General features: G+C 40.3%; 1 protein-coding gene across 1 annotated transcript; it reads right to left on the bottom strand.

The window, feature by feature from the left end:
* Positions 1-15,818: 15,818 nt before the first annotated feature.
* On the bottom strand, positions 15,819-24,925 carry LOC306972858 (uncharacterized protein; the record flags this gene model as incomplete). Its single annotated transcript, XM_079569565.1, has 10 exons — positions 15,819-17,921; positions 20,300-20,508; positions 20,582-20,787; positions 22,362-22,410; positions 22,506-22,545; positions 22,610-22,684; positions 24,427-24,489; positions 24,557-24,613; positions 24,685-24,756; positions 24,842-24,925. The coding sequence occupies 10 exons, from the start codon at positions 24,923-24,925 to the stop codon at positions 16,056-16,058; spliced, it is 2,721 nt and encodes a 906-aa protein (XP_079425691.1). The 3' UTR covers positions 15,819-16,055.
* Positions 24,926-24,927: the final 2 nt, after the last annotated feature.

Genomic DNA, 24,927 nt, shown 5'->3' with positions numbered 1-24,927 from the left:
GAGATTTTTAATGTTTTTTTTTTTTCTCGCATATTAGCCGGTATGCTAGGACCCGGAAGCGGAAGTCGTGACGTCACACTTAACAAACGTATTTACCTTACTCTGGAGGTTCGTGTGGGCGCCGCCATTAATTGTGCCCGCCCCTTTTCTCCTATCAGTTAACATGGGACTGGAGAAGTCCAGATTAAATCAGTCACTACATGAAAACAAAGTCGTTTTTTGGCCGTGCTGAGAAACGCTGCAGTGTTGACTTGTCGGTGCAAATGAACATTGGACATTTTACACAAATCAATCGATTAAACATCAGATTTGAGCGGAGAATATTTCCCCTCGTTCTCCGTTTAAATGAACGGGTTTCGCGCTCGACCGGAAGTGTCTGTACAACGGAAGTGCAGAGACAACGCAAAAAGTGGCAAGAATGGGCGGGGCACATCATCAGTGACATCAGCTGGAGGCAGGAAGTGACCAAGAGAAATAAGATTAAACTAGCTGTACTTGCTGTAAGAACAAGAGGAATGGCATTTGAGACGATAAAATTAGGTTTATCTGATATTTCCAAAATCAGTTAAACATTTGTTTATCGTTACTACGACAACAGCTACAATGGAAATAGATAGGACTCTAGCTAGCTTCCTGCCTCCAGCTAAGCCCGGAACAATTAAAGGGTTTATTGGAATAAAATTTGTTGTCCTTTAGTATAGATACAGATGGCATCTCTGGAATCGGCCATAAATTATTTTTAAAATAATTTTTGAAAACAGTTCAGGGGGAAAACAATTTTGAAAAACTACAGTAACAAATGCTGAATTATGAATATAGTTTTCTACTAAATAATGATACAAAGACATGGAGAGGAGAAAAGTGGTTCAACAGCCCATAAAGACATGAATAACGGAGAATGCTAACTTGATGCTACATGTTAGCATCGGGCTAATGCTAACGATTAGCTAGCGCTTGCTACAACTGCCGGTTTTTCACTTCTACTGAACAATCTGTTGCGACAAAATATCCATATGGGCCCGATTTACACTTGACTTTATTTATGTGTGATAAATGAGTTCATATTCCATCAGAAAATGGCTAAAAAGAGTGGAAAATTGTGTTTCTCTAAAGATTCTATTTTCCCCCTCGGCGAAGCCACGCCCCCTTCTATGACGAGATGCCGTCTGTATATGGTAAAAGCAGACATCTATCCAAAAAAACTGGTTTAAAAGCCTTTTAAACAGTCATAAAATGTCAGGCTAGTAGGGATTGTTTACAGTGAAGTGACAGTTTTCCTCCCTGAAGGCTGTGAAACCTGGTTTAAACCCAGTCCTTGTGACGAATTTTGATGTTGAAAAGCATTAGGAAAGTTTGAGATGAGTTTGGACCAGAAAATAGCAATTTGAAATTTGAGTGACCCTGTTTATTTGTACAATCAGGTATAGCTCCTTTAATGCCCTCCTAGGGTGTCAAATTAGCTGGTCCAGGATTCATAAATCAACATTAGGTGCTACATGAATTTATTTCAAGCAAAAAACAGTCAAACCAAATTAAATCAGACTGTGGTTGGAGCAAGTGAGTGTACCTCTGTTGGAGCTGCTGTTGTTGTTGTTGTAGGAGCTGCTGTTGTTGTTGTTGTTGTTGTAGGAGCTGCTGTTGTTGTTGTAAAATTCATCAGATTCACAGGTCCAACACTTCGAGAGACGTTAAACGCTCCGAGGGAAGAATCTGGAAAAGCCAAGAGAAAATGTTATAATAGTTTATTGTTTTACTAGGATCCCCATCAGCTGCCCGTTTAATGGCAGCTCGTCTTCCTGGGTTCCTTCAAAGGACTACAATTACATACTTGAATTTTTCACATGGTCTGCAGTAGTTCTCGTGAAGACATGTTTCTAAATGTGTATTTATTTGGTTCTCTGCGTGTGCTGACTGAGAGCTGATTCCAGGTAAATATTGCTCTGTAAAGCACTGTGGATTTTTTATGTTCTTTTTTTCAACATAAAAAAAAACAAAAACATGCATTGCTGCTTGAACCCGCCGCTTATAGACGTAATAGTTACCGTTGAGCACAGCCCCAGAGCCCAGCAGCAGAGTGTTGTGGTCGGTGACGTTCGACAGAGGAACAGAAAACGTGCACGCGATCGACGAGCCGTTCTCCAACTCGCCTGTGAAGGTCATCACCGGCTGGAATTCAAAACATGGAGAAGATGCAATGTAAACTTTCCATTAAAATACAAACACTCTGTGTAGTCCCTTTAAATGTCGCCTTATTTAGTATCTCCGGCCCAAACCTCAATAAATCAGAATTAAATATTGGAAGAAAAAATCTCTGTTTAGGTCTCTATAGCTGTTACTTAAAGGCCAGAAGAAAAATATATTTGGAGAAAATGGGCTTTTAAGTTACAACTTCTCATGTAAATCAATGAAGGACCAAGGAACAGCAATAACTTGTAAGAATTAAGCATAAGCATAATTTGATTTGGGGCCCCTCATTAAACTTATGCTGATCGGGCTCAATATTGATGATTGTGCTCTTAGTGCATGGTCCTGTGCCTAAGTTACTGTATAACTTCTTGAAGGGTGCTTGGAGACGTCGTTAACAACTAAGCACATTTCACAAAAACAAATGTAGGCAACATACATTTAGCAAGGCTGGGTTAAATGAACAGAATTTAATTGTTTTGTTAAGTATATTGAGCATTACTGCAGTTTACATTATTTTCAATATCTGCTATACTTTAGGCACTGGTTGCCTTGGGGCCCTAAGCAGCTGCTTACAATGGCCGGCCCTGGTTGGGAGAATCAACTGGGCCCAAATCTGAAAAAGAAGAGGTTTGCCTGCAGTGTGTAGCTTCAAATGTGACTATACAGAGTTTAGAAATGATCAAATTGAGTATTTTCCTCCCCCTACATGTTCCAGCAATGTCCTAATGTGTAGAATGTGCTCAGACTTGTTCATCAGCCTCTAAAATCCTGCACTGTCACTCAAAAAGTTGAGTTTGGGTCCAAAGTGCCATCAAGCTTAATATAGTACCTGCAGTTACGTGTAAGTCCTGAGGTGTCAGTAGGGAGCACAAAAATGACCAATTTGCATCTAATCCCTTTAAAATACTTGGTCAAAATTTAACATTGAATCAATTGTTGCGACAGAGAAACTCCTAAGCTTATTCTCAGGAGTTGAACTGCTACTGCCCCTATATCTCTGCAACAGGGTTTTAAAAGCAAAGTATGAGGCACTCATAGGTGGAGAACGTACTGCACACAGAGGAGTTGAAGTAGTTATTGGATTAAGAGTCTCACCATGTGTAGATCAGTGAGAGGAGCGTCCGGGTCGCTGTTGTTCCTCAGCACAGTCCGAAAAAACACATGAGAGCCGTTCTGAGCGCAGGCGAACAGCGTGGACACTCCCTGGAAAAACCAACATAAGGGAGCGGTTTACCACCTCATTCAGCATTTGATCATCCAAGTCCAAGATGAAAAATGAAAAAGCCAATAGAGCGGTCTGTATTTTGAGTGTGACTTTTGAGTGACTTTTACCTCATTCTGTGAGGTGTTGGTGAACCCCAGGGCGATGTACCCGGCGGAGTCGCCCCGGAGGCTGATGCTGAGCTCTGATTGGTCGGCTGCAGCAGAGGCAAACAGACAGGGGCTGGTGCCGTTGGGTTCACAGGACACTGGGTTCTCCACGCACAGCTTTGACTCTCCACAGCCGGCACGAGAGATGGACAACTGTAGACGGGACATGTGACAAGATAAACATACTGGCAGTGGCAGCGCAGGGAGAACATGCAGCCTCTACACAGAGAGGCCGGGAATCGAACCCTGGCTGCTCTATACTGAGTCACCCAGGTGACTTTAACAAGGATGCAACAACAATATGAAACACAGTTAGCAGGAATAGAACCACTCATTTTTGGGTAAACTCTTAAATCTCTCCTCTCGCCTGAACCGAGCGCCTTTTCTCCAGTTCAGCTTTACCCAAATCTAAAAGCTTCTCGACTGGAGATACAAAGCTGAGATTCCTCCGAGCATTGTCGTCACTTTTTCATTGGATTTCTGCCATGTTTTTGTTGCTTTTTCATTGCTTTATTGTCCCCTGTTTCGTTGCATTTTTAATCGCCTTTTGATGCTTTTTGTTTGCTGCGTTTTAATCTTCATTAACCTTTTGTTTTTTCACTGCTTTCACGGTTTCCTCAAGAAGCTTTTGAATTTGGGTAAAGTCGAACTGGAAAAAATGTGCTCGATTCAGCTGGGAGTTAAGAAGTTGAATACCTAAATCTGCGAGTTGCTTCTGGCTTTACCAAACGGATTCTTCTCTAGTCTTAAATTCCCTATGCCTGACTTTTCTTTTGGATTACAAACAATAGATACAGACGGCATCGCGTCATAGAAGGACGACGGGAAAACAAAATCTTTTGGGAAACACAATTTGTTCCCCCTTTTCAACCATTTTCTGGTGAAATATAAACGTATTTTTCACATACAAATAAAGTCAAGTCTAAATCGGGTCCATATGGATGTTTATTCACAGCAGATTATTCAGTAGAAGCGAAAAAAACAACAGTCGTAGCTGGCGCTAGCTAGAGTTGGCATTAGCCCGATGCTAACATGTAGCATCATGTTAGCATTCTCCGTTATTTATGTATTTATGGGCTGTTGAACCTTTGCTCCTCTCCATGTCTTTGTATCTTTATTTAGTAGAAAACTATATTCATAATTCAGCTTTTGTTAACACCTTAACTCCCACCTGAACCGAGCACATTTTCTCCAGTTTGGCCCCAGTCCAAAAGCTTCTGGAAAAAAGCTGTGAAAATAGCAACAAAACTGAGACGAAAACAATGATGGAAATGTGACAAAAAAGTGAGAAAACATTGACAAAAAAGTGACGAAAAATGAATGAAAAAGTGGCAAAAATGTCACAAGAAATTGACGAAAAAATGACAAAAATTTGATAAAAAATGTATGAAAAAATGACAAAAATGTGACAAAACGTTACAAAAAAAAGTACAAAAAGATGATAAAAATTTGACAAAAAAAGTACAAAAAATTGACAAAAAATGACAAAAAAAAAAGACAAAAAACATGACGAAAAAAATGACAAAAATATGACAAAAAAGTTACAAAAATGAGTTGACTACCCAACAAAAAAAATGATGGGAAAAAAAATCGGATGATGGGAGGAAAAAGATCCTTTCGGTTCAGGCGGGAGTTAAGAGGTTAAAGTAGTTTTTGAATAATTAGAGAAAGTTTAGATTGTTCTCCAAATTATTTTCCCCCGTAACTGTTTTCAAATTCCACAGTTACCATGGAGATCCGCCATCTTTGCAGCTGTTAGCATACATTTCCACAGACTAACATGATCTAAAACAGTATAAAAAGTGGAGAAAAAAAGCACTGGAACAACTCAATACAAGTGTTTTAATGTGAACAATAACTTCTAAAATCTCCATTACTTTACAATGGCTGCTAATCCTGATATATAACACCACATTCCCAAACTCTATATGGGCGATTCCAGAGATGCCGTCTGTATCTATGAAAGAGGAAACCACTAATTAAAATATTAGTTGTTGCATCTCATTTCTTAACAGGGAAGTTTAAAGGCGCATTTTACGACTTGCAGGGTCACTTTTCAGGGTCACTTTCAGAAATGCTTTAAAACTAGCCTTCAAGTTGCCTCATAATTAGATGCACAGTGTTTTTCCCATATGTGAGTTTACAAGACATTATAGGAGGACCAAACACAGGTCATTACGTATCGTGTCTTTAAGTGCGTCACTGAAATTCTGCCCGTCGTTTAAACAGCGCTGTATTGACTGAGCAAACAGCAGGGCCCGGATACAGAGCCGGTCTGATCACATGATGCCTGGATCGTGTGTGTGTTTAGTCAAAGCAGCAGCAGAAGAAGAAGAAGTGTTGGCTTTACCGATGCTCCTCTGACCTCCACCGCAGCCGAGAAAAACAAGATGGCCGCCATGAACTGCACGAACCACGAGCCACGATTCATGTCTGAACAGGAAAAGCATATTATAAACAAATTACCTCCAGAGCGGCCGTCTAAAAACTGGAAAATGTGTTGTTGTGCCCTTTGGCAAGACATTTCACCAGTTTTTCCACCAATGTATGAATGCAGTGTGTGAGATTTCAGGGAGATTGGAGAAGCAGCAACGTCGAAAAAGTAATTTCTGTGATTTTAAAGTGATTTTGATCATTGTGGAAAAGCGCTGGAACAGATGTAGATTAATTATGTAAATTAACCTCTTAACCCCCGCCTGAACTGACCACATTCTCTCCAGTTCGGCATTACCCGAATGTAAACGCTTTATGAAAAGAAAAAGCGTCAAAACAGCAATAAAAAAAATATATAGGAAAACGCAACAAAATAGCATCAAAAACATGACAAAAATTATGTGATGCAAACGAGATAAAAAAGCAATGAAAACGTGGCAAAAAAAGCAACAAAACCCCAATTACAAATATAATGGAAAAGGCGTAAAAAAAAATCTGTTACTTTAGATTAATTTTGTAGCTTTCAAATAATAATAATAATGCCTTACACCTGTATTGCACTTTACCAGCCTGTATTACCAAGTTTCTCAAGGTGCTACACTGTCGTCATTATTTATTCACTCCAAACTCGGGGCGTTACTGCGTCCTATAGACTGTAGGCTCCAGTCGAGAAGCTTTTAGATTTGGGTAAAGCCAGACTGGAGAAAGTGCACTTGGTTAAGAGGTTAAGATAAGAATAAATCGTGAAAATCTGAGACTAAATACCAGAGGCAGGTAGTTGTGTAGTTTAGCGTAGTTTTACCATATGGTACTTTTTATGTTTGCTTGAGTAATATTATAATGAAGTATCAGTAAAAAAAAAAAAGAAAGTCAAGTCCCACAGTGAGTCAGTCTTTAAGTGACAAACGCTTTATGTGACACATAAAATAGATGATTTATATACCCTATTCGGTAACACTTTACATTACGGGCTGGTAAGTCTGTGGTACTTATAGTGGTAATTACTAGTAATGACAATGGTACTTACAGTGTAATTACAGTGGTTCTTCTTGGTACTTATTGTGGTACAGTGGTAATTACCGTGGTAAGTACTAGTATTTACAGTGATAACTCTAGGTTATTATTGTGGTGCTAAAAGTCATAATTACTAGTCATTAGGGTTAGGGGTTAGAGGTTAGGGAGACACAGAGTTACCACTGTATCTCTCATTACTAAGAGACACTGTGGTAACTCTTAGTAATGAAGGTCATACTTCTATGTACTTTGATACTTTAAATGATAGTTTCTAGTAGTTTCAGTGATACATCTATGGTACTTATTGGTAATTCAAGAATACTACAGCAGCAATTCATAAGTAGTAAACAGAGGCGGACTGGCCATATGTCCATTCTGGAAGAGTACAGAAGGGCCACTGGCTCTGGGGCCACCAGTCCCGCCTCAACCGAGCTTTACCCAAATCTAAAAGCTAAAAAGAAAAGCATCAAAAAACAAGATGAAAACATGAGGAAAAACAACAAAAATATGACTAAAATGTGGCGACGTGACGATAAGTTTCCATCACTTTTGTAGGTCTTAGCTTTCAAATGAGGCGTTACATTGTTGATCCCCAGTCGAGAAGCTTTTAGATTTGGGTAAAGCCGAGTATAAAAAAACATGAATCTAAAAGGAATTCCGTGGAGTATGGTGTGCCACAAGGTTCAGTTTTGGGACCATTATTATTTATTATTTATATTAATGATTTTGCTTCTGTTTCTACGACCACCTTTCCCGTTCTTTTTGCTGATGATACCAATCAAAAATAATAATAATAAAAAGCCAAACTGGGGAAAATACCCTCGTTAATGTTGAGGCGGGTGGCAAGAGGTTAAAATATGTATTTGTGGAAGTGCACAATTACGCTAATTTGGGCCAGGCTAGTCAGAGTCCAGGGCTGTTTTTCAGTCCCAGTCCGCCCCTGGTAGTAAATGTGGTACTTCTACATACAGACATAATTTCTAGGATTGTGTGACTATAAAACAACATAAAACAGCATTAGGGAAAACAAGAAGTACAACCTTCATTACTAAGAGTTACCACTGAATCTAGAAGTACATAACTTGTAATTCTCACTATAGTATCCTTTAAGTACCACAATAAGTTCCTACTGTAATTACCACCATAAGTACCATTGTAAATACCACTGTAAATACCACTGTAAGCACCAAGGACTTACCGGCCCGTAATGTAAAGTGTTATTCTTATTTTTCTGGCATTTTCTTTAGAAATACTGAGTTCTTACATCATTCGTTTTTCATAATTCATGTCACTAATGAGCTGTATAAATCAGGCAGTCACTCACAGTTACTCAAGCAGCATTTTCCCCGGGTACTTTTTTTTACTTGAGTAATCATTTTGGTAACTTTTTTCTTTCTTTCTTTTTATTTATTTAATTCAATCAAAAGTGACAATTATACTCTCCACAACAAAACTTCCGATCCAAAGTGAGAAGGAGCCGAAGAGAAGATCAGTCTGATGACATATATCTGCCCCTTTGTTTACTTTACATCCGTCTATTCATTTGTTCACGTCAAACTTTCTAAATATTTACAGTTCTGCAGCGAGTCAAACACAAACTCATCATATTCATGTTTGTTCAGATCAAATATCTCACATTATTCATGTCCAAGTCTAGTTTTCCTACTTCTTTAACATTAGCTTCACTCTTTTGTTTATTTTTTTAAGTCTATTTCATAAACTAATTCCCGTCACTGTGACACTTTGTTCAATTTCTTTGGAATTTTTCTTCTTCTTGAGTAAAATTATTTAGGCGTAAAGTTGCTCTTGAGTAAATATTTTAGCTACTCTACCCACCTTGTAGCCACTTTAATCTTCTTAACGTCATACAACCTTTTTAAGTTAGAAATTGCACCTAAAAATTGTAGTTTTGTTTGTTTAATCTTATTTTTTGAGTAAAACATTAGTACTCTCTAATAACATTGTGTTGCTTTCAGACCGCTGCAATGTTGGTCGATAACTTTTTGCCACATTTTGTTCAGGCTTTTTGATATTTCTCTTCTGATTTAGTATCGTAAGGTAATCAGTGTCTACATTTTCCTGTAGAAAATAAATGTATATTATTTGAGGATCTGCACTGGACAAATGACCATCTTAAATGAGATAAATGCCTTAAAAATCAATTGAATAAAGTTTTTTTTATGTTGAATTTGATTTGGTTCGAACTCATCTCACTCTAATCTGAATTCAAGGGACTAGATCAGGGGTGCCCAAACTTTTTGTCTCCGAGGGCCAAAATGAAAAAGTGCCTGTGAGTCGCGGGCCAAACACGGCGATGTCAAGCACGAAAAACACATTTAACTGCAAATTATAAAGTTATTTTATCTTATTTGCTTTTTATTTTTGAACATGCTATATTAAAACGAATGGTAACAATGGCAAAAGCCTAATTTTAGTAGAACAAAATCAACAATTTAGTGCAAAAAAACCCCCACATGTATCTACAGCACCTACAGTAACTTTACCTCATTCGCTCACTCAAAGAAAATGCCACATTAGATTATTTTGAAAGTGTCTGTCCCGCATCAATTCAATTTTTAACATATACTGTTGTCAATGTCAACAACCTTTGCAATAAAAGTTGGAAAACTGTGAAAGTTGATGCTACAACACTCTGTAATTGATAAACACCAAGACACCACAACAGTGTTTCCTTAACTTTGAGAAAGGAGTGAAACAGCGCCCCCAATTTGACGCTGGTGGTCAAAAAGTGTACTGCATCCATATTTACCATCGAGAATGAATGGAAGAGAATTAGTATCATCCAAGCAGGTCACTCTCTGGCGGGCCAACAGAATTGTGTGGCCCACGGGCCCCACTTTGGGCACCCCTGGACTAGATGCAAGTTAGCCATTTTATACTCACTACTGCCACCTCAGGGCATATGTGTAACTGCAGCCTCTATATTAAGCTCATGACGGACCCGAATTAACACCTTTATGAGTGACAGTGCAGGATTTTAGAGGCAGTTGTGGTGAACAGGTCTGAGCTCTGGACATGTAGGGCGAGGAAAATACTTAATTTTTTAACATTTTTAAACTCCTTTTAGTCCCTTTAAGAAAAATGGCAATAAGAGGATTTAAGATCAGACCAAATCTACTCAAACTTTACATTTAATCCCTTAATTCAAGTAGATTTATGTCACTTCCTCCTTAAAATGATTATTCTTGTTCCAGTGTGGCTGCTGCAAAATAAACTGCAATACAAAACAATGGCAATATAATGAGCCTTTAAAAGGATCTGACAGTTTTCTGAAGTTGTTTATCCATATTAAATACAATATAAAACAATATAAATGTCATAATAATTAAGTACCTGATGTGTTGAGGCGGTGGAGTGAGTTTCTTGTGTCGCAGGTGTAGCTCCTCTGTTTGATGCTCCCTGAAGCTAAACCTTCACCTGCGCCTGATGCTGAGGGGGCGGGGCTTAAGGGGCGCACCTGACGGGAAAAGTCCACCTCCTCTACTTTCTGCATGAAGTTAGAAAACTCATGAACAACACTCTGATATTCAGGTTTGAGTGAGGTTTGGTTACCTGGTGTGAAGGTGACTCAGGTAGTAAAGGTATTTGTCTCAAAAATGCAAGATTTATAGTTCCCAGTTCCACTTCACACAAAGCTGTCGTGTCCCCGGGCAAGACACTTGTCAGGTAATGGCCGTAGTATACGCTCTTGAAAAAAGACACGAACAACTGAACTTGGGTTGCCTTAAGGACACGTTTCACAATATGTGGACATGCCGTTCCTCATTTGAAAGCTAAGAACCTCCAGAGTTCAACCGCTTTAACTGCACTAGCATTAATTGGGACTTGACTGGGAACAGGTGCTGAACGTTAAGTTCCAAATTCCAAGCTTCCAAAAGTGGTTTTAGCCACTGAATCTGGCAACGCAATGGGCTCACTCTGCTCATTCTGATTGTCTAAAATTGAACATACAAGCTTCACCTGGAAAAAAAAATATACCTAATCTTTGCAATAACATGTTTAATTATTGAACTGATTTAATTTTTTCCCCTTTTTCTCAAAACACATTTTCCACCATTGTGGCGACACTATGTCCACGTCAGTAGAACCAGTAGAGGGATTTTTTAATATCTAATTCCGAGCCTGATTTATTGAGTTTTGAATGTCAAAAAAAAGGCGAAAATATTTTTTTTTCACTTAAAGCAGTACTAAGTAACGTGTTTACCTTAATAAATCCGTTCCGTAGTCCCTGTGGGGTTAATACAAGTGTTCATGGGATGATTGGAGGGTCTTTCATCTCCCTCTGGTGTCTCTGGCCAGAAAACCATGTTTGCAACTTGACTGCCACCGGTGCGGAGAAAGCAATACACACTAATGGAATCACGAAGAAGAAGCTAGCATGCTAACGGGCAAAGCTAACTGCGGGGCTAACGTCACTTTAAACAGTATTTACAGCCAAGTTTGAGTGAAAAAATAATACAAATATTTCCATTGTATAATTGGATGCACAGTAACCCTCTCTCCCTTCGCCTTTCCTGTCAGCGTAGTATTTGCTCTCCAAGACAATTAATAAGTGTCAAAAATCGTAACTTGCTACTACACCTGCAGTTGCGCTTATGGCCTCTAGGGGCAAGAGTTACTTAGTACTGCTTTAAAAAACAGCTTCTTTTAAAACTAAAGAAGATATCCAAAATCCCCTCTGTCTTGGTGACTAATATGTCAACAAAATAAAACCATACATTTGAATGTAGCTCAATCTGCTATTCAGATTTCGTCACCGAAAAGATGGGAAATTTGGGGCATGTTTAGGCATAAAACACCTTGTTTTTATATGAAAATAAAAACTGACAGAAAACTTTAAATATTTTTTTTCTCACATTTATGCCAGTCATCTACAGCAAAAGTTTCAAACTGATATCTGTAAATAAAATAAAAAATCCCTATAAAAATGCATTAGCACAAAATGTAACTTAGTGCTGTTACTGGAAAGCACAAAACCTCCAAACGCCAGTATTGAAAGTATTGCGATGCTTGAAAAAGTATAGATACTTGGTATTGCAGCACAAAGTATTGCGATCCACATCCGATCCGATATTTTGTCCCAGCCCTGGTATCTATGTTGTGAGCCCAAGACAAATTTCCCACAAGGGACAATACAGTTCAATCTAATCTAATCTATTGAAATACAATACATGTTAATAACAAACAGATTATGTTTTATTTGTCTGGAAAATAATAGGATGGGACAAAAGTGCAGAGCAGGACAGAGATTACTGCCATGTCATGCTCATGCTCTAAAGACTCCGCCCTCTCCAGTCATGTAAGGATTATATGGAGTAACTCAGTCATTGTTGTCGGTTTCGTATTGTCTGGTAGTTTCAGTTGTTCTCTTCAATCTGAGCCTAAAGCAAAGTCATTGTTTCTGTTCCCGTCGCCGATCGAGTTTCTTCTGTGGCCAGTTTGTCTCTGCGGCTTTGTTAAATCAAGAAGGAACAGGACACTCTCGGAAAACCAAGAAAGGCTCCAAAACTTTCCCCGAAAAGGAGTGTTTGGTCACAGAATGGTAAAATAAAAGTCTAACTAACATCGGTCCAAGCGCTTTGGGCCTGATGAAGGTAGAAAAGCGCTGGATAAGATGAGTCTATTAGCAAAATCTTTCAAAATTATGTGAGAAAGTAGTTGTTTGACACTGGAAAAGACAGACCGCTTATTTGGAATTGCAATTAGGCGTATGATAGTGCGCCCTCTGCTGGATAAGACGGATCCAGACCAATCAGCTTTTAGGACGGTTGTTGATATGATGATCTACTTAAAGGAACAGGCCACCGTTTTTTCCATACTGAGATATGTTCTTACCTGAGCTTAGATGAGTTGATAAGTAGGTGTCTGGTCTTTGTGCGTGCGCTCAGTCACGCAAAACGACCAAAGATGTTTTTTAGCATTCAGCCTCTCTGAGCATATTCCTATAGCTCCAAACTGGGGTGAAGTTAGAAATGACCAAGCTGTTCCACGTTTTCCCTATTTTAACCCCTTAACTCCCACCTGAACCGATTACATTTTCTCCAGTTTGGCTTTACCCCCAGTCCAAAAGCTTCTGGAAAAAAAGCTGTGAAAATAGCAACAAAACTGAGACGAAAACAATGATGGAAATGGGACAAAAAAGTGAGAAAAAATTGGCAAAAAAGTGACGGAAAATTGATGAAAAAGTGGCAAAAATGTCACAAAAATGTCACAAGAAATGGTCAAAAAAGGTCAAAAAAAAAAAAGGTCAAAAAAATTACCAAAAAAATTACCCAAAAAAATCAAAAATGTGATAAAAATTCGACCAAAAAATGACAAATAATGACTAAAAAATTATAAAAAATTGACGAAAAAATGACAAATGTGACAAAATGTGACAAAAAAATTTAACACATTTTTTTTTTTTTTTAAAAAGACAAAAATGTGATTAAAAAATTGACGAAAAAATGACAAAAATGTAACAAAAAATGACCAAAAAAAGTTACAAAAATGAGTTGAACACCCAACAAAAAAATGATGGAAAAAAAATCTGATGATGTGAGGAAAAAGATCCTCTCGGTTCAGGCGGGAGGTAAGAGGTTAAATACAGATACGTGAAAAGTTACACGATCTAAGTATAGTCACACAAAATTAAACATGTTGGATTTCCTGAGCCGATAAAAAGGGGTACTACACTTTTTTACTTATATGGCGTAATAATATCTCAGGAGCACTACGACTTGACTGTGCGGACGTCGAAGTGCTCCTATGCCTTACAATATAGTACCCCTTTTTATTCACTTGTGAGGAGTTAGTAACTGACTTATTTCAATGTTTTCATAAAAAAATATATAATAAAAATCAACAAATATGGGATGTGTAACTAGATTCTTCCGTTGATTGATAGAGATAACATAACTTCTAACCACATAGGAATTGCTTGTTATTTTTGCTCCGAACCAACCCTAACGACCCTAACCTAACTTTAACCCTAATTTTAATGACTAAACTAACCCTAACAGTAATTGTAAAACATAAAATATTAACAAATAATACCGTCATGGATCTACTCCTACTACCAGCAGCAGAGGGCGCACTATCATAGTCAATCCGCCTCGGCTTCTGTAGCTTCTATTATTCCAAAAAACTACCAATAGGCTATATGCACAGTTTCCCCACGTGACGTCTTCCTGGACAGTCAGCCAGACGCAGCACTTCCTGTCGCTGGTCGTTTACGTTCACAATTAGCAGGTTCCCACACAAAAATAGCGATAGCTCAGGATCTGGTTAAGGACAACGAGTTACTGATGGACAGTCACAGCAACGTATTACAAACATCATGTTCGCTGTGAATCCAGCACCCAAAGGAAACGCCAGCTGTCGTAAGGTAGGAGCTTTTATCTTAGAGCTAAAGGCTAGTGTTGAAAAATGATAATATAACATGTAAACAAGTAAATATTATTTAAACTACTAACAGGACGATTCTTTTTTGCGCAGGCTCGTTCAAAACTTTGCGCTAGTTTTATTTTTTATTTTGTTAGCCGCGTTAGCTTCAAGACAAAAACATCCACCGTTATGAACACGGAGGTTTCCTCCAGTGAAGTCGTTGCATCTCACGTAATATTTTTTAACCTGCTCCAGCCACATCCGAACTTTTACTCGCTGTCCTTTACCAAATCTTAAGCTATTGCTTCATTTCTGTGGGACCTGCTAATTTTTAATGGGAAGAGATGACAGACAGGAAGGACAGCCTCTGGCTGACTGTCCAGGCGGAAATCACGTGGGGTCACTGTGCATATAGCCCATTTCTCCACTATTACTTTAACAAATACTTATGTTTATATTTTTCTACTAAATAAAGATGAGACATGGAGTGGCGCAAAATGCTTCAAAAGCTCATAAATAGGCCTTCTAAAAAAAAAACGGACATTGCTAACCAGAAAGCTAACGTTAGCATGCTACATATGCTAGCTTTAGCAAACGGGTGCAGTTTTTTCGCTTCTACTGAACAATTTGCAGTGAATAAACATCACATAATAGACCCAATTTTTGCTCGACTTTATTTGTGTGTGTGATAAGTAAGTAAATAAGTCAGAGTAAAGTAAATAACATTCCAGTTTTATTTCAAAGTTCATATTTAAAACCATTTCCCCCACAAACAAACAAACAAATAAATTGACCTAAACAAGGCGCTCGTAGTGTTAAGGAAATCGGAAATGTAAATATAATATACATAGGGAAGAAGTAATTGCCACTTTTAAAACCAATCCATTAAAAACACCCATTTACAATAATACAAGAATTATACAAACAATCTCAGCAAATGTAACATTAAAATGAAGTACCAGTAACAAAAAAGCCCATGTTTCTGATATAATTTTAATATATTCATCCTATCTATGTCCAGAGAAGAGGACAATGTGTAAACCTGGTAAGCCCAGTTCAGTCCATTAAGTCTTACTTGATTTAGTCTAAAAAAGTCCTTTTTACTATGTTCCGTCCAGAAAATAAACAAAATCGATCCAAGTGAGTAGTTGGGTAGACCATCATTTTGTAAACTTTCATTGATTAATAGGCTAAAGTGCTTAAAGTGAGTTTGAAACAGTAAAAGAAGAAAAGGCATTGTAACAGCTTTGACCTAACACAGTAGTGGTTAAAATAGAATAAAAAAATATGTACAAAGACACTGTCAGAGGCATCAAAAATATTATTTCCTTTACAAAATGTATCTGTTGTCACTTATTAATAGCAGAACAGTAAAAACAAGTCACTTTGGTGCTGCTTTATGGCTTACCTCCCAACTATTTAGCCTGATTTTAAGTTTGTGCACTGCTAGTCATGTAGGGTGCACCATTCATAAAAAATAAAATGCTTTTTAAAGAAACCTATTGAGGTCTGTGTTTTCTACTGATCCCCAAAGCTGGAGACATTAGCAGTCGATCGAAAAGTACACGAACGCGCGGAGCATTCTGTACTTTGGCAACATTTTAAACTGAGATGATAAACTTTGTATATAGAAATATTCATAAATGTAACGTCTATCGGAGCGTCTAAATGTACAGCCCGTCGTCCAGCACAGCATTGGACCTGGGCCGGGACCCTCCGTCTTCTTCTCGCCGCCTGTCGCTCTCTCTGTGGCTCCTCCTACTCTCCCTCTCGCCCCTCCCACTTTCTCCGTGACTCCTCCCGCTTTCTCCATCATTGTCGCCTTCCCTGTGGCCCCTCGCACTTTCCCTATGGCCCCTCCTGCTCTCCCTGTGGCCATTTCCAGCTTCTATATCTTTATCGCTCTCCCTGTGGCTCCTCCTTCTTTCGCCGTGGCTCCTTCCGCTCTCTCGGTGGCTCCTCCGGGTTCCCCTCTCGGCCTCGTCGCCCTTTTCACGAGGTCCCTCTTGGCCCATTCGTTCTCCAGCATCGTGATGACTTCGATGCGACTCCCTTGTCTCCTCGGGTTTGCTTCTGTCGCTCTTAAAACTAGACCGATCTGATTCGCTTTTCCCGCTACTGCTGTGGTGGCTTTTTGCGGTTTCCACTCTCCAACTCGGACTTGTGACTTTCCCCTCTTGCGTTGCATTTCCTTCGTGGACTTTAAGGTTCTCTCTGGGCGTCGCCAGTGCCTCCATCCTAATTTCGTGTTCTTTAGCAAGCCAACTCTCACGGAGACTCCTGACTTTATCATCCTCGAGAGTCTCTTTCAGTCTGGGCGGTTCTTTGAGACTCTTGGCGTGGAGTTTATCCTCCGCGTTTTCCTGTTTGACCGTCCACATATCCTTAAGGCTTTTGAAACGGTATTTTTCATCATGCTTTGCGGAATCGTCTTTATTTGCCTCCATATTTTTCCAAGGAGCTTTATGAGTGTTGGCTTTTTCCTCTCCTTTGGCTACATCTTGAACTATTTCACCCTCGCTCTGACTGGAAACTTTATCCTCCGACTTAGTCTCACCGTCTTTTTTCTTCTTGCTTTTTTCCGATTTTGGCCCGCCCTCCCCTTTTACGGAAAGTATCTCGTCTCCGGACCAACTCGCCTCCTTTTTGTGCATTTTTTTCGTCGATTTCTCTTTATCGGCCGTGATCTTGTTCTCGATGTCTTTGTCTTTCTTGGTCACTTTGAGGATCGGGTCTTTGAAGAACTCCTTGATGGACTCCTTGACGCTGTAGACGCCTTGCTCCGATTTCTCCTCGTCCGATTTCCTGGTTTCCTTTTCGCTTTTCAACCTCTTCGCATCGGATTTAGCGACTTCGATCTCGTCATCTCCTTCTTCACTATCCGACTCTTCTAGTAGCTTCTCCTTCGCCGCCTTCGCCTCTTCCTCCTGCTGCTTTCTTTCCTCTTCCTCCTTCTTCTTTCGTTCCTCCTCGTCTTTCCTTTTCCTCTCCTCTTCCGCCTTCTTGTCCAGTTTTTCCTCAATAAAATCAAGCTCTTGCTCAAGCTCTGCCAATTTCACCGGATCCGATTCCAAATCATCCTCCACTTCCACCTCCACCTCTTGTATTTCTTCGTACTCCTCCACCTCGATTCCGTCCATCGTCCTTTGCAGCTGCGTCTTCACCTTGTTCAGCTCTAGAAGCCCGTCCTGGAGGTCCTTGCAAACCTCTCTGATTTTGGCGGCGAATTTGGTCTTGGCGCCTTTGCGGAGCTCGTGGGAATCTCTGGCCAGGAAGAAGACGTCCAGGGCGAGGAACAGGGCGGACATGACCCCCGTGGTGACGCTGATGGCCTGGACGGCTTTGGCGGCGCCTCCGGCCGCGCCCAGGACCTGCACGGTGCTGATGAGCTTGTCCGTGTTGATCATGAGGGCTTTCCCCGCACGGCCGCCCTCCTTCATCACGTGTTTGATGTTGTGATTCAGGGCCTTCTTCGCCGCACTCTCCGAGAATTTCTCAAAGTCCCACTCCTGAAGCGCGTCCATTCCTTCCTGTGAAGAGGAGACAGTAAAGCCAGTTAGCAAAGCTGCAATTGTGAAACGGTCTGTTACACATAATCTTCTGGCACACTGGTTCTCAAATACAACTTTCCAAGTGTTAAAGAGGGGGTATTCTGCTTTTTTCAGCCACATAGCACCAGTCTATATCACACTACAATGATGACGAAACCTTCTGTTGGTCTGTAGATGCAGTAACTTAAAATAACCGCCTTATATAAAATGCTCTCTCAAAATGGCTGTAGTGAATGTCTTGAAATAGGCCTCTGTCTCTTTAAGAACCTCTGACTCTTTCCGACACGCCCCCTCCACACCAGTGTTAATTTTGACAACATATTTTAATTTAGTTTTAGTCTTAGTCTTTTGACGAAAATGTAATTCGATTTTAGTCTAGTTTTAGTCAAAAAAATATCTTCAATTTTAATCTAGTTTCAGTCGACTAAAATTGCGAGTAAATTTAGTCGACTAAATTTAGGACGAATTTAGTCGACTTTGCTTTGATAATATTCATTATAATCATATTTAATCTTGTTCCTCTGCTTCATGGAGCTGCTCCTCATGAACAAAGCTCAGAGCTGATCCTTTGGCAGAGAATTTACATGATCTGAGGCTCTTTCAAATCAAGACACTGGAGTATAAGATCTACAGTTCCGTGTATTAAATGTCCACAAACAAAACACAAGAGAATGGGGAAAGTGACCGCACTTCTGCTCGGTGGCATTATCACTGTTTTCGGTTTATATTTTGCCAAAAGTAACTCAATGTAGTGTAACTCAGCTACATTTGTGAAGCAGTAACATGAAATACAAACATATTTCTAGAGCTGTAATCACTAATATAGAATACATTACAATTTTTAAGTAACTTGCCCAACACTGTATAACTGACCTAAATTGGACTGGATTATATCTGAACTTAATGCATTACTATAGCTATGATAATAAAAATATTGTTTTTTTTTAATATTTTTATTTGGTCGGGACAGTGCATGTTAATGATCACACATGGTCTCATGCATGTAAACATGCCACACCGGGCTAATTTCCATCCGTCGTCCCCCATGCGCACCCTCAAACACACTCTCATTCATCCTGGCCTATTGTACATGTTTTTAGTGGTAGGGGAAACCAGAGTACCCGGAGGAAACCTACGCAGACACGGGGAGAGCATGCAAACTCCACACAGAAAGGCCCCGTCCAGGCAGGAATCGAACCCGGGACCTTCTAGCCGTGAAGCGAGAGCTCTAACAGCTGCACAGCATCACTAACGGCACCAACGGCACCAACGGCGCCAACGCACATAGAGACACTTTAAAGCAAAAGAGCCGCCTCCCTTATTTTCTATGAGAGAAGGCACAGGAGGTCGATTTGGATCTGCTGAATCCAGACGCGCCGCAGCGGAGGGAAACACTGGCTTTTTACTCTCCTGCAGAGGCACAGACTGTTGACTGTGACTGAGTTTGGAGGGACGAGAGGAGCAGCTGATTAAGAGAAACTATCGTCAGGGCTTAAGCTTCAGGCTGAGCAACTCGTGTCTGTCGCCAACTCGCTATTAACGCTACGTTTACTCTCCTGCAACGCGGACATACGTGTCTTATTTTATTTTTGATAAAGTGATAAATCACGTGTTTAAATCCCCGCATGGTTTGAGAAAAGCCTTTGAAGTGCCGTGACGTGCTCCAGTGTGTGTTGGAATCCCACATGACTCTGGTTACCACCTGAAAAAGCTCAAGTTCCACCAGTGGAACGTCCCACAGTTTGATAAACACCGTTATAGCACTTTACAAAAATCACACTCAATCTGTAAAGGTGAATAAATGGTCACATTGATATAGTGCTTGATGGAGAAAAGGCTGAGTGCTCACTGGAAACCCACTGTGGCAAAGGGAGATAGCAAGTTAGTGAACCTTACGAACCGGGTGCTCTTCGGGCTCCTGGGCCAGGTAACTTGAAAAGGAATAAGCCAAAAAAGCTATTTTACTGTAGCGTCACCTACGCGATTAGACTCGTGGTCTTGATATAGTGCATTTCGACCTACATTAGGCACTCAAAGCACTTTACATCAAGCAACCACTCACTATTCACACATTCAGTGGTGGGTGAAGTAGTGTCTGGCCAAAGGACACAACAACAGTATGTAGCTGCGTAAGGCTGAGTGCCATTATATATATTTTTGATACTGGAACTTTGACGATACTGGGTTTTCAGTAGGTTTTTTTAGTGACCAAAAAACCCAAGTGCATGTTGTCCTAGTTTGCCTCGATCTGAAAGCTAAAGAATAAAACACATTTTGAGGAAACTTCTGTGGATAAAAGCTGATACTCTTGTGGTAAACACACATCTCTGAACATCCCCTTTTCAAGCGTCCCTCACCTGAACGAACTCGAGACACTCGCGTATGTCCTTGATCTCCTCCTGGTATCCCTGGATCATCTTCTCCATGTTCTTGCGGTCCATTCTGGAGTGGACCGTGTCGGTGATGTTGGCTGTGGCGGAGGTGATGCTGCCCGCCGTGGCCACTCCGATCCCCACCGCCGTCACGATGATGGAGGCGCCGAAGGTGAACGGAGCCAGGATCAGACCTGAAACACCCACATGTACTTTAACGATCGCTGTCATGAGAAACACGGGGGTTTGAAACACGACTCTCTTCACCTGTGATTGTGGCGATGCTCCCGCAGACACTGGCCACGCCCCCTCCCACCGCGGCTGCTGTGGTTTTCTTATGGAACATGTCGTTGGCGTCGGCTAAAGCCAACAGCTCCAGGATCCGGTGCTGCAGCGACGCCCCCCGCTGGTTAAAGAGGTGAACGAACAGACGGGCCGCCATGTACACACGGTCCGCCGCTTCCTCCATCGCCCTACGGAGGCACAAAACAAGAGAACGTGAGCAAATATAGAGTGAGGCTTCTTTACAACCTTTTTTATAATCTAATTCTGGTCAATAATAGCAATGACAAAGACAACATTTATCCCAAAAAGTCTTTAAGTTCATTCATGATTTTCCTAATGGAGCTACATTTTAGCCCTGTGTTAGAGGTGGGCAGTATATCATCTACAACCGGGGGGTCGGGAGACAAATGTGGGGGGGGTTGCCAGAGCATATAGATAAAAATATATTTTAATATTATTATTATGGTATTGTAGCATGCATGCTATTATACTAGGGTGCCATTATTTGTTCTACATTTGACTAATTTTATTGTAGCCATTGTTTTGTCTTTGTTTTTTTAGATTTATATAGGTTACAGGGATATTTCAGGATTTTTGGCCCTCATTTCCTAGTTATCCAGAGTGTTGCTGATTTCTGGAGATATTTTTTTTGTAATTCATGCAGTTCTTATGTTTGAAGAGTTTCGTGGCGCTAGGCTAATGTAAGGCTAGTGCATTTCTATGGTATCAGCTAGCCTGCATTAAAAACAGTCTGACCCGCTCCACAGAGCACCTGAGGCAAATCACTTATAACACCAGGCTAACCATATAAATGTCTGTGTCAGTAGAATAATTTTAACCATTTTGCATCTAAAAAAACGTATATTTGAGCAGCATCAGCTTCGTGGTTGTATAAGCTACGCAGTGGCGGAGTGATCTGCTAGAAAATAGTCCCTCAAAATGCGATCATTCATGTGATGCAAGGTCAGTTATATTCCAAAAATTATTGTATCGACACAGACATTTATATGGTTAGTCTGGTGTTATAAGTGATTTGCCTCAGGTGCTCTGTGTTTTTAATGCAGGCTAGCTGATACCATAGAAATGCGCTAGCCTTGCACCAGGAAACTCTTCAAATATAAGAACTGCATGAATTACAAAAAAAATATTTCCAGAAATCAACAACACTCTGGATAACTAGGAAATGAGGCCCTATGTCAAAAATCCTGAAATATCCCTTTAATTTTGGACTTTTCCAACTCATTTTGATGAGACAAAATGCTTTTATCCTGTTACTTGCCACCCTATGTTTAGGGGTTAGGGTTAGCGTTTATCTATATCCAAATCTCAGAGCATTGACTGGGGAGCTTACAGCCTATATGCCAGAGTGATACTTCATTTGAAAGCCAAGACCTTCTAGTTTCTAAACATATGTGTGAGATCTGTTAAAACACAACTTACATCACATTTGCCGTTCCTATAACCATAATCAAAACCCTGGTAACAGGTTAATGGAAGGTATAGTGTGAAATGATTTATTAAAATATCGCAATACTGAACTTATCCCAATATTCAAGACGGCTATGAAGGTGACGCCTCACATAAACATTGCTCAAAGGTCTTCTCTACAAGCTAAAGAAGCCCATTATTATCTCTTTCAAAACGTGTTGATTGTAAGCTACTGCCCTGGGGCTGAATGACCAAAAGATGGCTCCCGATCTACGCCACCTCTCGCAAAGACAGAGTGAACTGGCTAACGCTGCTTCAAACCCATCGTACTCACTCCTGCTCATTCTCCTCTTGGTGGGACGTCTCATTCCACTCGGCCCAGCCTGCGAGTGACATAAAAGCATTTGTAAATTGTGCATATTTTCACATTTTGTGTTGTTTTCAGTACGTCAGCATTTTAACCACGTCTTTGACTTACCTACGACACTTTTCCACCATGAAATCAGCTCGTCGTCCTCCTACGTTAAAGCATAAAGCAGGTTTTAAGTCTCTGAGCAAATATATTACACATTTTGATCTCACCTCTTCTGTCTCCACTGGGTTTTCTTCAGTGGGATACGCCGCCATCTCCACCTGCTCCACCTCCACAGAGCTCTCCTAAACGCACCAAGAGTTCAGCTTTTATTACTCCTCAATAGTTAAACAAAAAAAAGGCTTACAGGTAAGGGCTTCTCACTGTATCATTACTGCAATGGATTTGCTTTTCCCTGATGCTATCGGCATATTTCAAGATGTATTTGCAAGGATTCATGAGTAAGTAAGTAAGTAAGTAAGTAAGTAATCTTTATTTATATAGCACCTTTCACAGGCAAAGGCCACAAAGTGCTTCACAACACAGTAAAAGCAGAAATTACATACAATATAAAAAGGGGTCACAGCAACACAGAAAACATAGCAGCCCAAAAGTAGCTAATTAAAAGCTTGAACAAATAAATGTGTCTTAAGTTTGCATTTGAACGAATCAACAGAGTCAATACAGCGCAAAGAGGGTGGAAGATCATTCCAGAGCCTGGGAGCAACAGCCTGGAAGGATCGGTCGCCTCTAGTACGAAAACTAGTACGTGGAACCTTAAGCAGGTTCTGATCCACAGAATGAGGGAAAATAGGATTTAATCACCGCAAGGCATAATGTTCTTACTGTTTAGGTGCTTTCAGGTAGTGATGGGGAGTGAAGTCTTATGTAACATGTCAAGGCTTTCCTGAAGTAAAAGTCTCATAAGGTTCAAAGTCTCAGAACGGTTTCATTCTGTTTGAACACTGACCTCTGGTGGACAAACTGTATTACTGCGACTTCTCATGCACCAACACAATCATGTGGGAGAGAAGTTTAAACAGACTTGTGGTGGTTTTAATATTTAGAGCCTGATATTGACGTACAAATCAATCACAGGCCGATCAATCAGAGTCATTTTGTAACGTGGGTCTGTGCTTCCAGTGGGCGGGGCCGACTCAGTCACTCAGTCAATATGCAGTGTTTTTATTTCATTCAGTCAGAGCTAATTAAGCCTCTATTTGCTTTAGTTGGCGCCCATTACGTTTCAATCGGCTGGTGAGTCATTCACGCTTTAGTGTCTGTTCAAAAGCAAGACTTTGTAAAGCAGGGGTAGGCAACGTCAGACCCATGGGCCAAATCCGGCCCTCCAGCACGGAACCTCTACTACCCCAATATGATTTTGAGAAATATTATTATGCAAATAAGGGCTCAAATCCTGTTCTCTTAAAATACGAGAAATGGTGTCTTTTTATGGTGTTTTTTTAAATGTCCTTGCAGAACATTCCACTTCATCATATCTTATGTAAAACAGTGATTCTCAAATGTTGGGTCGGGACTCAAAAGTGGGTCGTGAGCTTATAGGGAACTTTTTTTTTCAATATTTTCCATCTGAAACTAAACGGGAACACACCGGAGTCTGTTAAAATTAGAATCATTGGGTTGTTTTGTTCATAATTTCAGCAAATCTACGGCTTGTTCAATAAAACCGTGTGGTAAATAATATTTCATACGATATATGACAAATGACAGTTTTATTTGGGTCACAGCTTGTCATTAAGGTAATGGCGGGTCTCGGAGCTGGACCACTTTAGAACCACTGATGTAAAACTTTGGTATTTACAGAAAATGGTTCTTAACTGTAGGCTACAATAGTGAGGTTCGGCCCTCGGTGTTTTGGCAATGATGAAAATTGGCCCACAAAAGCAGCACTGAGCAACAACAGGGCATTAGAAGAGCAAGAATTATAGTCTTATTCAAATCTCACTGCTGTTCATAGTCCAACAACCAATGACTGTATTTTTACCCGATTGGATTAAAATGTTGGCGTTAATGAAAAAGCACAAACCTGGTCCGAGTTCAGCTCCTGCATCTCCACCGTCTCCTCAATGATCGGCATTTGGTCTGCCCGCTTTAACAATGAAACACAAATGTAACACACAAAAACATATGAGAAGTTTAAAAAATCAAACCTTTACCTGTCCAGCGAACTTCGGTAATCTGGGGAGAGTCTTCTTGATCCTGAAGGACACCACCTGAAAAATGTTAAACAAAGTCAGCAACGTCATGAAGTCGTGTGGCTTTTGTCTCTTCTTCATGAACTGACCCGTTTTTTCTTCTTGATGGTCCTTCTGCGTTTTATTCCCAGGCCCGTCGCTGGTTGTTCGTCGTCTTCTTCCTGTGACCACAATTTTAGCAAAGTTACAAACCAGTTTTAATGTAAAAACTTGGCACATTTAAGTCAAAGTAAATGATTAAATTACCTGTGGTTCCACCGTCTTAGGCGTCCTCTTGAATAAACCAGCAAACCCCGACTTCTTCTCCTGTTCCCAAAACATTTCACTCATTA

The sequence above is a fragment of the Gobius niger genome (assembly GCF_951799975.1).
Source record: "Gobius niger genome assembly, chromosome: 13".
Taxonomy (NCBI): Eukaryota; Metazoa; Chordata; class Actinopteri; order Gobiiformes; family Gobiidae; genus Gobius; species Gobius niger.
Note: the sequence above shows the minus strand (reverse complement) of the source record. Positions and strands in the feature narration are given on the sequence as shown.